The sequence below is a fragment of the Drosophila montana genome, unplaced genomic scaffold, assembly GCF_035044405.1.
Source record: "Drosophila montana isolate Dmon_TW-CO22-7 unplaced genomic scaffold, ASM3504440v1 contig_1505_1, whole genome shotgun sequence".
Taxonomy (NCBI): Eukaryota; Metazoa; Arthropoda; class Insecta; order Diptera; family Drosophilidae; genus Drosophila; species Drosophila montana.
Genome location: NW_026996452.1, coordinates 4280212 through 4296151, shown reverse-complemented (window position 1 = coordinate 4296151; position 15940 = coordinate 4280212). Strand labels below are relative to the sequence as shown.

General features: G+C 37.3%; 1 protein-coding gene across 1 annotated transcript in view; it reads right to left on the bottom strand.

Annotated features, from left to right (window-relative positions):
- Positions 1–9713: 9713 nt before the first annotated feature.
- The window catches only part of Nlg3 (Neuroligin 3), an 87958-nt gene continuing 81731 nt past the window's right edge, over positions 9714–15940 (bottom strand). Inside the window, exons 9-13 of the mRNA XM_064694337.1 lie at positions 15492–15704; positions 12791–12929; positions 12553–12704; positions 12356–12468; positions 9714–11824 (exon numbers count right to left, since the gene is read on the bottom strand). Of these exons, the coding sequence (XP_064550407.1) occupies positions 10704–11824; positions 12356–12468; positions 12553–12704; positions 12791–12929; positions 15492–15704 (1738 nt within the window). The 3' untranslated portion in view covers positions 9714–10703. The remainder of the gene's footprint in view (positions 11825–12355; positions 12469–12552; positions 12705–12790; positions 12930–15491; positions 15705–15940) is intronic.

The window sequence follows — 15940 nt, the reverse complement described above, 5'->3', positions numbered from 1 at the left end:
CTTGTGCGAAAAAAACTTTAAATTGCAAATTCAACAAAATTCAGAGCGAGCCGAATTCCAGAAGAATTTACATTTGCAAGAAAAATTGCTTTACAATTCTGTGCAAATAATTTGGCTGCATATGACACAGCCAACACACAAAGCAACGACAACAAGAGCATAGATAAAAAAAATAAAAAAAAAAATGAAGCACTTGAACCAGGGCCTCGAGATAAATTTGCAAATATTTCTTGATACTTTGTAAACAAGCAGAATTTAGCAATTAACTTTACTGAACTTTCGGAATGCTACAAAAAAAAAGAATTGCGTCCAGATAAAGTAGAGAAATAATGCGATAAATAAAAGGATCTTCGACTCTTACATAAAATCTAGCTGCCCGACCGTTTTTCTGTGCTGTACGATTTTTGTGTATTCATTTTAAATAGCACACGTATAGATATTTAAAAAAATATATAAGAGTAATGTTGACTTAAATAGATGTGACATGCGGTACAAAGGTATTTCGGGATTTTTCCACACTTGCGGCAGGAATTTCCCTATACTCCGTCTCAGATTGCACCTCCCTCAAATAAGGTAGGTACAGTTAAAATTTCAGCTTCATGGCTCTTATGTTTTGCGCTGTGCGTTGATCACCACATACATGCATATATGTGTATGCATGCAAGCATACAATTCTTTTATACATACATACATACACACGAACAAACACATATACATGCTTACCTACATACACACAAGCATACCTTCATGCAAACAAACAGACATGTGTACACATAGATACACTCATACATACAAACATTCAGGCACAAACACATACATACACATATGCATACACTCATACATACAAACGTATGTACATACACATACATTTGTACGTACATACAAATATGCATGCATACATACATGCATACATACATACATGCATACATACATACATGCATACATACATACATGCATACATACATACATGCATACACGCATACATACATGCATACACGCATACATACATGCATACATACATGCATACATACATACATACATGCATACATACATGCATACATACAGACATACATACATGCATACATACATACATGCTTACATACATGCTTACATACATGCATACATACATACATGCATACATCCAAACATATATGCATACATCCAAACATGCATACATACATACATACATGCATACATACAGACATACATGCATACATCCAAACATGCATACATACAGACATATATGCATACATCCAAACATGCATACATACATACATACATGCATACATACAGATATACATGCATACATCCAAACATGCATACATACATACATACACGCACTCAAACATATAAACCTACACACACATACGTTCGTACGTACATATAAACATACATATGTACATACAAACAAACATATATACATGTAGCGACTGTTGACGTGGCAAATTTTATGCTTAACATTTTAGATATAAAGTTTTCATCAATTTCCCGACCCGTCTTAGAGTACACCCCCAAACAGATTTATATGTAGAGATAATTAACTATCGGCTAATTAGGCTAGGTAAAAATCCTTAATTGAAACAGATAGAAATAAATAACTTATCTGAAACTGTGCAAATTGTATGTAAAAATGCTTAAAACTTGTAACTCTTAAAGTTAAGTTGCATTATAGAAGCTGGTCTATTATTATAAATATGATATGCTACTTAGAGCTTGTCTTGTCAGTGCTTTTATTATTCATAAGAAAAAGTTGCTGGCGTTCGTTGCCGTTACTGCCATTAATTACCAAACTCATCCAAAGTAATTCTATGGGAAAATTAGTTTAAGCGCGCGTCGCTGACGTTCGAGAGGCGAGAGATTCAGATGCTGCCGCAGTCGCTGCAATTATTATGCAATTACAGGGGCTGCTGACGCCGCCGTCGCGTACCGGGTCCGAGGCATTGGGGATAACTACGTAAAAAACGGTGTTACCTAAGCAACCTGCTGCACAAAGTTGTGGGGCAGGTCCAGGCACAGGAAGGCAATTTAGTGGCGGCGGCAACGGCAGCAACAACAACAATAACCACAAAGAAACATAAAGTACAAGGATTGAAACAGCGGCAAATCGTCGGGCGACGCCTTTGTCTTCTTAACGCATCGGTGGCGGCTGTGTAATATTTTTCTTTCATTGTCCTGCCACATGCCGCACGCCCCCGCTTGTCCTGCCCCGCTGCATGGCAGAAGGGAAAAAGCTCATAAAACTTTTTCAATTTCACTTTAATTTTACCGCGCTGCGCTCGCTGCTCTCTCCATATTTATTTTTTTTTTGTGTCTAGTAACAAAGCATTTGGCGCGCTCTGTGTAGGCATTTTAGTTGTATGAAAATTCAATTATGTGCATTACCTTACTTCGGATATATATACTATATAAAGTGTGGATATATGGCATGCTGCAAGATTTGGATAGCCATACTTTGGCTAATGACAATCGAATTAGCCGCGCCTTTGCCACGCATCAAAACTTTTTCCATTAAACCTGCAAATTTCACTTAAGTGTTTTTTATGTTTTCTGTTCGCAAAAGGCAAATTGGGTATATGGGACTTGTTTAATGCCCGTACATCCGATACTCTTGAAGTCACGTCAAGTAAATTAGATCTAATCTCTGACTTAATGCAATTATAGAGATGTTTAATATTTGATCCAAATCCGAAAAGAATGTTTGTCAACAAAAGAAATATGCAGAGCTTTTAAAATAGAAGTAGAATTTTTTAGTATGGACTCTTTTTTATGGGGTCTACCTCTAATCTAAAATAACTAAACACGCCCCTAAATATAATATAATCCCTGTGCCGTCTTTTACAATGAACATAGCTCATTTTCGCTCTCAGCTTATGTGTGGTTAGGGTATCTCTTAGTCTAAGTCTTCAACCTGTTTTCATATTTTACACCTAGCCAATTGCTTTTATTGCCTTGCCAGCAGTTGTTCAGATAATCTCGAGTGCCCGTTGCCGCACCTCTGCCCACTTATCAATCACGGTCCTTTTCACCAATCACTTCAGACGGATATTGGCCTAATTAAAATGTTTGGCTCTAATTGAAGTTTCTTGTTGCCGGTTTAGTTTCATGTTTCATGCTTATAATGCCCATACGAAATACTCTTAAGTTGCGCCCGATTCCCCGTTGCAGCGGGTCTCTAATCAAATCTTGCTGCCTGTGTGTGGTTGTGTGTCTCGATTGTGGCTTATAAGTAGCTAAAATCATGTTTGTAAGGTGGCAACACGGTGGGTTTGTCTTAGCTAAGTTAAACATGTTGTGCAACCGGGTTACGGAATCAAACGCTCCTTGCTCAAGTACGGCATTATGTAGCTTCAAAGTTATCGTACTACCCTTTGTAAAATTTCCACAGCAGGTTGTTAATTTTCATCGATACTTCGATTGTTGAAGTCTGCCTGTTATATTGATGTAAAATAAAGAAAAACTTTCATAACTGAGTCAAATGAAGTTGAATTGCAGCTTTTGGAGCGTAGCAAAAATTATAATCCATATATGTACGTCAAATTTGACAGATTCTTAGAAAACTTAGACCAATTGTCTAAAATTATATACTATGGCTTTCCAATCGATAAATGTGAGAATCCAAAAGCGTAAAAATATTAAAAATCTGATGGAGATAGCCATAGCTTTGCAGATTCAAAGTTATCGATTATGGCGTCGATCGATAATAGCAAAAAAATGACTATCGATAATTAAAAATATTTCATTAAAAATCTAGTGAGGTCCAACTATCGGTATTAGCAGTTGTTATCGTTTATGCGCAGATATGGAGATTTCGCTTTCGACTTTTGTTTATATTGTAAAACTGTATCGATAACCTTAAGTTGACTATCGATTACTTTACAGTGCCGCTGCAGCTTCGAATTAATTGTGTGCACAGTTTGTTTTTGTTCTTTAGTCAGACTAACCCCAAGTGTCAGCTAGCTGTGCTATCAATAACGCACAGCTATTTGTATTCCGGCATAGATTATAATTCAAACCCATCCAATACGGTAACCGAATGCAAACAGTTTGCTCTGCCAACATCACACAGATGCTGCCAATTTGTGCAGCACCTGATTATTAAGTATTAAGTCAAGGGGGCAAGCGAGCAGCAGCTAAAGTAAAGGTAAAGAGTGGGACAGAGGGCATCGGGTGGGTGGGATGAGTTTACAATGTCATCGCATCATAAACATGAATAATTGTGATGCTTAACGGTCGTTGAAAGCTCTGGAGAACTTAGATGAGCTCTAGTTGCTGCTGCTGTTACAGATTTTCCTCGAATTCGCCGTTCGTGCGCATCGTTAAAGTGAGAGAGGCGGTTGGGGTTGGTGTGCTAGGGGTCTTATATTATGTTGGGTACATGAAAAGTAGCTTAACATAAGATAGCACAACATGCGACACTTGTTGGAGCAGTCAAAGCCATCGAACGCAGCACCGAGATTCATCTCAATGACCCGGTCAAACAAAATTTCACAATTCGATATCTATTCGCATTTCTGAGAGCTGCGTGTGGGGGTTATCCGGTTCTCATTTGTAATTCGGTTTCGTGCTGCAAGCACAAATAGTTGGCCCTGGCCCCAACTGTATATGTGTATCTGCGTAATGCGTTTGCCATGTCGAATAAATAGGTTCGTTTACACAAAGCAGTTGCAGCTGTATCAAAATATTACTTTGAAATATTGATTAATGCTTTGTGCTGCTCAAGTAGATTACATGGAAGATTTTCGATTCCATATTGAATAAAATTCTGTGGAATTATCCTGTTATAACTGAAAAGGTTTCTGGTTTCTTTGAAGCTCTCACAAATACGATTTCACACACACACACAGCCAGACATTCACATGCATATGGTTAATTAGGGGTATTCCAAGGTATCGAAAAGCTTCAACTCTTTTTGCAATCCGCCGGACAGAAAACTTAGCTCAGTTGATATTGAGAGAGTTTGTAGATGCTATGAAATATTCAAATAAAACTTTAAATTATATTACTATACTATGTGAAAAAATATGTGCAGGATTGAATTTCCTTCACATGTATACAAAATATATATGCTATTATGTAGTTTAACAAAAAATCACATACATACGCACGATTTTGATATACATACATATTTTACATACCAGAAAAATAAATTGACACATAGAGAGAAAGTGAGAGAGAGATAGAGAGAGGGAGAGTGAGAGTGAGAGTGAGAGTGAGAGAAAGATATAAAGAGAGAGAGGGAGAGATAGAGAGATAGAGAGAGAGAGAGAGAGAGAGATCGAGAGAGATTCAAAGAGAGAGAGATTACAAATTAAAATACAAAATCCATGTCTTACTTCAATTTTTGAGAATCACATAGAAGGGTAATATTTTCAAGCGCGTTTCAGTTATTTTACAGTAAATTTGTGTTATTTGAATCTGCGTTTTGTGTGAAAGAACATATGTGAGTAAAAGCATGTATCCATACCAAATATGCTAACTATTTAGCATTATAGTATTATTTTGATATACATACACAAAAGTAAAGAAAATATTAATATATTCAACTGCCAAGATCCTTGCTCATTAGTAGAGAGTTAACACAATTTATGTAAAGCCCCAAATCTGTGTTGAGATATATCCAAGTTAATAAAAATCAGTTTCTTAAGCTTTGCGTTCACATCATGACATGATACGAGTTGAAAACTTTTTCCGATTGGATTTACGAATTGTGGGTGAGCTGTGTGGCGCAATGAACGTGTATTTGTTATTTGGCAAAAGTATTTTAGCAGCGAGAAGACAAAGCACAAAGTTTGCTTTGGCCAGGGCTATTTTTTTTGTTTCTCAGTGCACAGAACTCAACAGCCAGAGATATCGGTCAACAACTAATAAAACTTTGTGCGGCATTCAAAGAGCGTAGAGCACGAACTCATATGGTTTTCTGCTTTCGGCGTAGCGAACACCACCTGACTGTGGAAAAGGCAGCGTATATAAATATTTGAAAAGTTGCAAAATGTAGCAACAAATACAAATACGGCCAAAACGAGAAGAAAAAACATAAAAATATTGCCAAAAGTGAGCTGCTAAAAATAATACAAACTAATTGCTGGAAATAAAGTTTGTCGTTCAAAGTGGTTTAATGTGTAAAACGGCATTTTTTTCCCTCATCGTTGCCATGAGTTCTATTAAACTTTTTTATACATCTAGTTTTTCCGAAGCAACACCCAAAAGTTGTGCAAATTGTGCGGAATTTTTAAATATGTCCCACGTTTTTTTTTAAGTTTATTTTTATTTTTTGCAGCATGAATTTGTGTGGGATTCGGTGGGTATTTTTTTCGACTTCAAATTGGATTTCTTGTGCCGAACCGTGCACTCAATTTTGGTTTGGATTATCGTTGATGTGCAATAAAATGAAATGTGCTAAAAAGTTTTTAACTGGACAAAAGTCGTTGCCATGGAGTTTAGCGTGAAATACTAAATTTTTTTTCGTATGTTGCTAGCGACAATCGAAGAAATGTGAGCTCTTGGAAGGTTAGCTGCTTAACACCCTAACTAAAGTATAATGCTTATAAATTTGATTCAAGATAATATACAGAATTTATAGGTTGTATTCTGTCTACTACTTTGTTAGTTCATTGCAGGGTACATGGCAAAGGCTCAGTGTATGGTACATTGCACTGGCATTAAATTATAAGATCATTGTATTGTTAATTGTACAGCGTAGTGTATCGTCTGTAATGAGATTTACCCTTCTGTAAGTGTATTAATAGATTGCATTATTATCATTTACTCGAAATGTGCCGGGTAGAAGTTAACATGAAGTTTATTTTAGCTGTGCTTAAGTCTCACTCACCTTCAATTGAGTTGCTTGCTTTGCAAATACTTTTATTAGCGTATAAAGCAATTTCCAACAGATTTGGCAACATAAATTAACAACTTTCGACGCTAAGCGTTACCCTTTCCTGGCGCCACGCCCAGCTAAATGGCTCTTGGCCCGCCCGTCCGCCTGCTTGGCCCCTAAAACTCAGTTGAGTCGTGACCTTTTTGGCAACATTAAAAGTGATAATTTCAATTCACACAGAGCCACTTGCAAGGGCTTTTATTATTTAATTTTCAAGCTTGTGCTAATAAATTAAGCACAGCATGTGGCAGCCGGCCGCCCACTCACAGTGTGCCACGCCCATTACTGTTGCCCCTGCTGGTGCTGTGTAATATAAACGAAACACAACACATGCAAAAACTACAAAAATACGAAAACTTTTGTTGAAATAAAAACCCTGCCCGTTTCCCTTAGCTTGATGTAGACATTCAAAGGGATTATGTGCCAAGTTTCCAGCTAGCAGTTCCTTGGCTCAATGCCTGCTCCGCTTCATGGTTCGTTGCCTTTTTCCTACACCCCGTCCATGTGTGCGCGTGTATCTTATACTTATTGGATTTACCCGGGCTACAAATCGCAACTAATAAAAATCACGCAAATCTTAAGCAAAAAAATGAAAATCGTTAGAAAGCGGCTAACGATGCTGCCAGCAATTTAGCCAAAATGTTTTTATTCAATTACGCATGTGAATTATGCAAGCTTTACATAGAGCATACTTCCAGACGGCCCACAGACCCATACTCCCCCACCCCCCTCCCAGACACCACCCGGCTTGGCAAGGGCAAACATTTCGAATAGAATAAAGCCACGCCCGCTCTTAACTTGCCTGCTATTTTTTTGTTTTTACAAATTAAGCAGTTAAGCCTTGCACCATGCACGCTATAAAACAAGCAAGTGCCACGTGAGCTGAGATTGCGCGACTAAGAGATACCCTATAAGTATGTTTATATGATTATCCTTGAGAAAATCACAATTTACATTTTTTAGCCCAATTGCAATTCTCTTTTTTTTTTTGTTTTTTAGAGAAAGTCTGGAAGCATACCAAATTTTCTTAGTCTTGTTCGTACAGTCTGAGCTCAACGAGGTTGAAGAAATGAATAGAGTATAAATTGTCTGGAAATACCCCAAATGATCGTTTATTATACGCATGCATCTTTTTAAGCTTTGACATGCCAGACTCTGTTACATTTATTAGCAGAACTACCTTTGCCACACACTTATATTGGTTACAGGGTATATTCAAACGAGTTGTCTGGCATGTATTCACTTATGCTTTGGCAAATTTGCATAATAAATCTATTTTCAATGGTTTTTTTTGCCTGTGTGTGTGTGTGTGTGTGTGTGTGTGTGTGTGTATTCAGCTTTTATCTATCGTTCGCTGTCTTTACGTATCAATGTGAGCATTATGAGACTTGGAGTTCTTTTATGTAGTTGGCAGACCATCAGCATATTTGGTTAACAGCTGTGCACGAGAGAGTGTGTGTGTGTGTGTGCAGCCATATTTGTTTCGCATAAGCACGCATACATCCATCGCATGCCATTGATCCGGTGCCTTAACTGCCTCTTAAAGTCCTCGTTATAGCCATCTTTTACTCAAGCATTTGGCAAGCGCTTTTGCGTACTTTGTATTTTTGCATTGGCAGCACTTTTGTTTTTGGCAGCGCTTTAAGAAACTTCTTTAAATCCTTTGAAGAAAATGCTAAAGATTTAACGCAAAATAAAATAAGTTTTTAATATTTGTTTTGTTGACATTTTTATAACTTTATTAGTATTCAAATTTTGGGTTTCCATCTGGAATGCCCTTTTTTTTCATTGTTTAAAAACTGTTTGTTAAACAGTTTCTTAACAGTTGGTTTTATTTGCTTTTTAATTGTTTCTATTTCTTCTGGTTTTCTTAACGTTTTTTATTTGAGACTTTAGTGAACAGTTTCACATTTTTTTTCACTCGTACACATTTCTAATGCAATTAAGTTGAATTAATTTATGTTTTAATTATATCGTTTTGGTTTTTCTCTCCTGTTCAATTATGCAGCACACTATAAATATGCATGTATATATATATTTCGGTATTTTTTCTGGTATTTCTTGTTGGTTTGCTATATTTATGCTAGTTTTACATCATTACAATTAACTAAATATTTATTTATATATATATATGCGCATACACATAAGCTATGGAGCTATAGAGTTTTACATATTCATTTAATTTACTATATCATTTGTTTTTACTGCCTCTTAATATGTTGTTGTTGTTGTTGTTTTTTTTTTTGTCTGTTCTGTTTGTTGTTTGCTGTTATATAATTTACAATTATATTTTACATGAACGCAAATTTAATTGTTGTAATTTTCGCACTGTTTCATTTTAATGAACTGCTCTATTGCGCATTTTCGCAACTCATTTTCATTTTTAATTACATTTTCGACATTTACTAGTAAATAGGGTGCTTAAAATTAAAAACTGAACATTTTATTTGGTATGTTTTCGCGCTTATACACTTTCGTACTAATTGAATTTTTAACTTTATGCAGTTCTCATTTGTTTTTCTTTTTTATTTTGCCGCCATGCCCTGTACCCATGAGCCTGACCTGTTCGAACTCAGGAACAATAAAAGCTGAGGACTTGAAATTTGGTATGTGGATTTTTAAATGCTATATGTTTAAGATTTTTAATGAGTGCTTTGTAACGCAATGCGAATGACAAAACAAAGTCATATAATTAAAATATTTATAAATGCGTTAAATTCAATAGAGTCTTAATTAGCTTTTGTGGAGTTCAAATCTATCTATGTACCTATAATATTTCACATTTGGGTACAGGGCATCTGCTAGTCGAGCGCACTCTTACCTGTTAATGCGCGTATTTTTGTTTTTATTTGTTTTGTTTTTGTTTTATATTTAGTATATGCATTTAAAGTTAATAGCTATATAAATATTTATGTAGTTCAGTTATGCACATAACAAAGTAGCTGCAGGATTACCATTAACAATATTTGTTTTTCATCTCTGATTTTTGAAAGCTTTTTAGTTTCTGCTATTGGAATTGGCTACATAGGTTTTTGAAAGCTGCTTTCGAGAAGGGTTTCAAATTTTAAGCAATACCAAGAAAATTTCAAAACCCAGACCAACGATTTTTGTACATGACATAAAAACAGCAAAATATATCAATTTGTTAGTATTTTGGAAATGTATTTTTGCGTATATTTTATGCTATTTTAATCAAAATTGTTGTTGGATTAGTTGTTGCTTTATAGCTAGACTTTTTATTATTTACACACATACACAATTTGAATTCAGTCTTTGGAAGAATAACATTTATATCGGTTTTATACATACATATATTTATATATATTATAATATTTTTTTTGCGCTACAATTTGTGAACATTTGTCGAATTAACACAAGATTTTAGTTAAATAGTTTCTCTGACTGTGAGTTGGTCCTAGATAGAACTGTATATAATGGAAATAATAATAACGTAAATAAATTAAAAACAAAATTAGTTTTACGAATTTTGTCGAGTATTTAAATTATTTGCTTTTTGTCTTAGAAGTGATAACATCTAAACTTAACCTCACTTTGCTTATATACAATAAAATTTCATGTTAAAATCAACTATTTAACATATGTGGATTAACATTCACAGCGGGCAGCAAAGTTAAAGCAAACTCTGTTAGTAAATGTAACACAGTTGACTGACCTAACAGCAGGCAGACACACTCACACACTCACACACTCACACACTCACTCACTCACACACACACTCGCACACGCAGTTTGAAACAGTTTTGTGGACTGTGCGCTTACAGATCTTTGCCTATAGATCACATTTGAAGCGCACCGTCAATTAATGTCACACACGCAGCTCATCCATCAGCGGATGTTGCTGCTGCTGCTGTTGCTGCTGCTGTTGCTGCGACTGTTGCTGCTGCTGCGAGTGCTGCTGCGTTGTGGTGGCCACAATCACGGGCACTGTGGGTGGCGTGGGCACTGGCATCAGGCCGCTGGCCGTGGTCAGCACCGTGGTCATGCTTTGATTATGATGATTCTGCATATGTTGCTGATGGGTCACCACGTGCTGCTGTTGCTGCTGGTGCTGCTGGGCGGGTGAATGTTGTTGCGCCTGTGCTGCCTGCGATTGCTTCATGCAGCTCTTTTTGGTCAGCGTGCCGCATGGATTGCCCAGCACTTGCAGCGCATGTGGCGGCGGCAGCATCCCACCGACCGCACCCTGGCCGGCATCCTGCATGGAGGATTTCATGTGCTTGGGCGGCGGCGGTGCACGATGCGGTATGTCCGCAAATTCCGGCGGCGGCAGCTGATGATGCTGCATAGCATGATGATGCGACAATATGGTAGCCGGATCGCTTTTCGCGTGTATGGTCAGCGTTTCCAGATCGCCGCATATGTTGTTGGGCATCTGGCCATTCTCCTGCCGCTTCAGCTTGGACTGCGGGCGCGGCTCGCTCAGCCGCGTCTTGTCCCGCTGATAGTAGACGCCCGCAAAGATCAGCACATTGAGTATCAGCAGCGAGCAGCCAATGGCTATGGTCACACTCAGCGCCGTGGAGTAGGCGGCAAAGCCATCGCTATCCTGCGAAGCACTTGCCGCACCGCCCGCATGCTCCGCATCCAGCATATCGTCCGGATAGATTTTGCCGCCGCCGTAGCGTGTGCCATTGCGCTGCAGCGACGACGAGGGTGAGCTCAGGTTCAGCAGCGAGAACACCTGATTTGTGAATATCGTATAGTTGCCCATGGCCGCTGCATTGGCGCCGCGCGACGTGTAGGAGGGATTGAGCGGCTTCACGGAGGCATCGCTGGCAATGTTATTGTCCAGATCGTCGTCGTCATGCAGCTGATGATGTGCAGCGGGCACATTATCGCCGCCTGGCTTGTGCAGATCGGGTATCAGATTCAACCAGAAGGAGAGGCGATGGGCGCGATAGTGATTCTTTAGTTTCGGCTTGGTGTCTGTATGGGGAGACGAGATGGGCGTAATTAAATTTGTTAAATTGGAACTAGCTCATTACGGTTCAATTGTACTAATTCAATATATTCTATTAAATATATTTAATAATTTATGCATATATTAAAGATTTGAATTCGACTTTAATCTAATATCAAAGCAATTCTCTAGTTCATTTGAACTTCGTTTTTTGTTAAAAGTATTTTATGGCTACTTTATGAGGATCTGGCTGGTCTCTAAAAAAGATTCTTGGGCGCACAGAGTTGCTTAGTTAGGGAACTAGTTCATTTTGATTAACATCAGAGCTTGCACTGCTTTATATTATATCTTGGGGTAAACAAAGAACTATGCTATATAAAACTTGAAAATGTAGCTATATTTTATGTATAATGGTTTGACATCTTTTAGAAAATTTAATCAGTCCAGTTTAAACTATGAAAAAGTGCAGCTTTCCTTTCTTTTAAGTTAACTCAGACTGTGCATTACGGCGATTTGTTTTATTGATCTATCAGTTTGTTTCGTTTACTAACACTCACCAAAATTCAAATACTTTTTGTGAATACTCTCGTAGGCCGTCCATTCGATGGTCTTGTAGCGACTGCGTTCCTGTCGGCTGCCGTGGTCGGCTTCCATTTGCTCATTGGGATTGCTGTGTTGTGTGCGTAAATTGTGGCACGGATGAGTACAAGCACAGTTGGGGTCAATGGAGACCGCAGAACCAATCAACACTTACCCGGAGCGCACAAAGTTGGACCAGTAAAACATAACGACCTCCGATAGACTGATTTCGGTTTTCGTATAGTTCCGAGTGAAATGATTTAAGCCACCGACGAGTGGTGCCCCAAAGATATATGGTAAGTCCTCGCCATGAATGCAGCCCTGACGCTGTAAAGTGTTAAATCAAAGAATCGAATTGAGTTGAATGTGGCCAGCTGAGCAACAATGATATGTTCCGGAATTCTTAAACTCACCTGTGGATAATCACCGAAGCGCGTCTGATAGTCGAAAACATATAGATACGAATTGCGATGATCTGCCGAATGTAAGTCCACAGTTTGTGCTGCTGGTGCCACCACCTGAGCGTCACTCAGAGCCTCCAGGGTTTCATCGCTGCAGGCCGAATGGGGAGAGAGAGAGAGAGACAGAGTATGAGTGAGAGCGAAAGAGGCAAGTGTTCAAATCAAATAACAATTTGATGTCGTAAAAATGTTCCGGCCATTTGCCGCATCGTGTTGCATTTAAATGTGCAACTAACAAGCCACTTTCAGTGCCACTTTGGATGCACTCCATCCTGATTTCCTGTCCGATGGGGAGCACACCAATGTCTGCCCCCTCACGCTGCCGCAGCCACGCAAGCAGCTGCCTTCAAGTTAGTTTAACGTTAAGCCTATTTAGAAAATATTCTTTTGCGTCTGATTGGCTGTCATTTGGTTTTCTTTTTCTTTTTGTTTTTTTTTGCTCTGCTGCCTTGGTAAGTTTTTCGTTTTTCTTTTGCTCGTTGTTTTTTTTTTTTCTTTATACATTTAAAATGCAATGTCGCCAAATTTGAATAAAAACCATTTGCCACATTTGCATACGTATCTCTCTAGCTGCAGTGACAAGCAAGAGTCTAGTATGCTGCTATTTTGCTGCATAATATTTTATGTGCCAGCCATAAAACTATATTTAAAAAATAAACATTTTTCTTTGTCAGTGACAGCAAATTTTGTTGTTGCCGCTGCCACAACGAGCGCCTCTTAAAATGCACTGAGCCTTGTCTAAGTGAAGTATAATTTTTTATTTATTTTTATTAAAGTCGGAATTCAGAGTTCGATAGCAATTTGCCGCCTGATAAGCCACAAAGCTGTGATTACAGCATTTAAAGTGTTATTAATATATGTAAACGTATATAGTTAATGATCTGTGTTTAGTTTTAAATACTTAACATAATTCAATTAAAATTAGTTTATTTGATTAATGAAATTAATTATTTTTATTTATTAATGTATTTATTTTTATAATATTACAAGGATTCTTTTTTCGCATTGCCTCTGCAAAATATTTAATACTATTAGGATTTATTTATTAATATTATTGCTTCACTCTTTGTGTTATTTTTTCTTCATAATTTTAAGAATATTTTTGCTTTTTATTATTATAAGTATTATTATTAATCTGATTATAATTAGTATTATAGTTGTTATTACTGTTAGTATTATTATCATTTAAATTACTATTTTTGCTTGATATTTTCTTTAATTTTAAGTATAATTTTGTTCAATATTTAACAAAAATTTTTTTTAGAAATTTTGTTAATATTGTACTATATGGTATGCGTTATTAATATTTTTCTTTATTAATTATTATTATTAAATTTTGTTATATTTATTATTATTTTTACATATTTGAATTTTTAAGTAGCCGGCTGCAAAATTTATTAAAATCAAAAATGTAAAAGTTAAAACAATTTTGTTTACTTATATTTCTTGTAATTATTATTTATATTTCTATTATTTGTATTGTTATCATTTGTTTATATTTTAAAATGTATTTATATTAAAATTTAATTTAAATAAACTTGAATTATGTCTCTATGATTTTTTCATTCAGTTATTTTTTTTTTTTAATTTAAGCGAAAATAGATTTGGAATTTAAAATTCAACTCCTTAGTCTGGTTACGTGGCGCGCATTTTGAAAAGGCTAGACTTTACTTAATAAATATTTATCCTGATTGCATTCATCGTTGACTTTCTATCAAATCCATTTGAAATATGCGCACGACTCTCTTTGATGGGGGCCATCAACCACCCATCTCTCACCCACCTCCCACCCACCACCCAGCCACCCACTCATGCCCAGATCCACTCGCAGTCTGTCAGAGATCAAGCGTGAACCGTTTGCTGCTTCAATGCAGGCAACTTAACGCACGTTTGCACAACAGCTTTTGCATAACTGGGACAGTCAGCGCTGGAGGGGCGGTTGGTTGGGGTGGGGGTTATGGATAAAAATAATAAATATTAAGTATACGACGTGGGCGCCGCTGTGTATATCAAATTCTTTGTATTTATATTGAATTTTGGCAAATATTGTATGCTGATTAAATTATGCATGCAAGGAACTCGTGATGTTATCAAAAATTCAACAAATACCATATAGAAAATACCTAGTAAATGCAAATGCAATACAATTATTGCAAGCAATTGTTGTTGTTGTTGTGTGCATTTTGGCCCAGACGCAAACATAAATATTGATAAAAATCAAAAGCAAATCATTTATGATTGCACATGTGAAGTTAAAGGGTAGGCGGGGTGCACATGTTCGGCAAATTGAATTGAACATTGAATATTGTGCATCGAGCTTTGGTCATTATTTATGAAGACTGACAGTGGGACAGGCAGAGTGGCAGAATGGCAGCAGCAGCAAAAAAATTTGCATTTCACTTGGCATAAGATTGAAATCAAGATTCATTTAAGCCGCTTTAATTGAAAAATCCCTCGCCACCAGCCACTGTGCCCAGCTCGATGTGAAGGTAAGGTACAAGGCAGCTCGCATTTAATTAAGAACGAAATATTTATTTGGGCGCGGCGCACAATCACAGCCGCAGGTCGTTCTTGGTACGTAGTGAGGGGGGGGGGGGGGGGGGTGAACAACAACAATAACTGGGTTTAACGTGGAGCAAACGCAATTACTCACCGGATATTAATTGGATGCTGCACCGGTCTCTCCCAGTCCGTGTATTCATTGACAATCGTCGCGAATATCTCGTTCAAATGGAATGTGTACGTGTTGCGAACGTAGGCCTTTAAAATTCTGGAGCGTCGATCTGCCTCGATGCCATATTGCACGTCGCCGGAATTGAAGCTGAAAAAGGATTCGGCACGTGTCACGCCAGCCATCAGGTCGTATCTGCAAATGAGCAATAAGTGCGTAAGTACGTGTATCTGCATCTTATGGATACCCAATTTGTCCTTTTTTTTTTGTTGTAGTAGGTTTTGAGTATCTTGTTGAGTTGCCCATAAACTAAAGCCATTCTATTTGGTGTTGCCCTTAGAGAAATGACCTGGCCGAGGTCTCTAAGAGTTATGTTGAAAAATTTGTGTTGTTGTTAAATCATTTGCTGTTACCAAGTGGAACCGAGGATA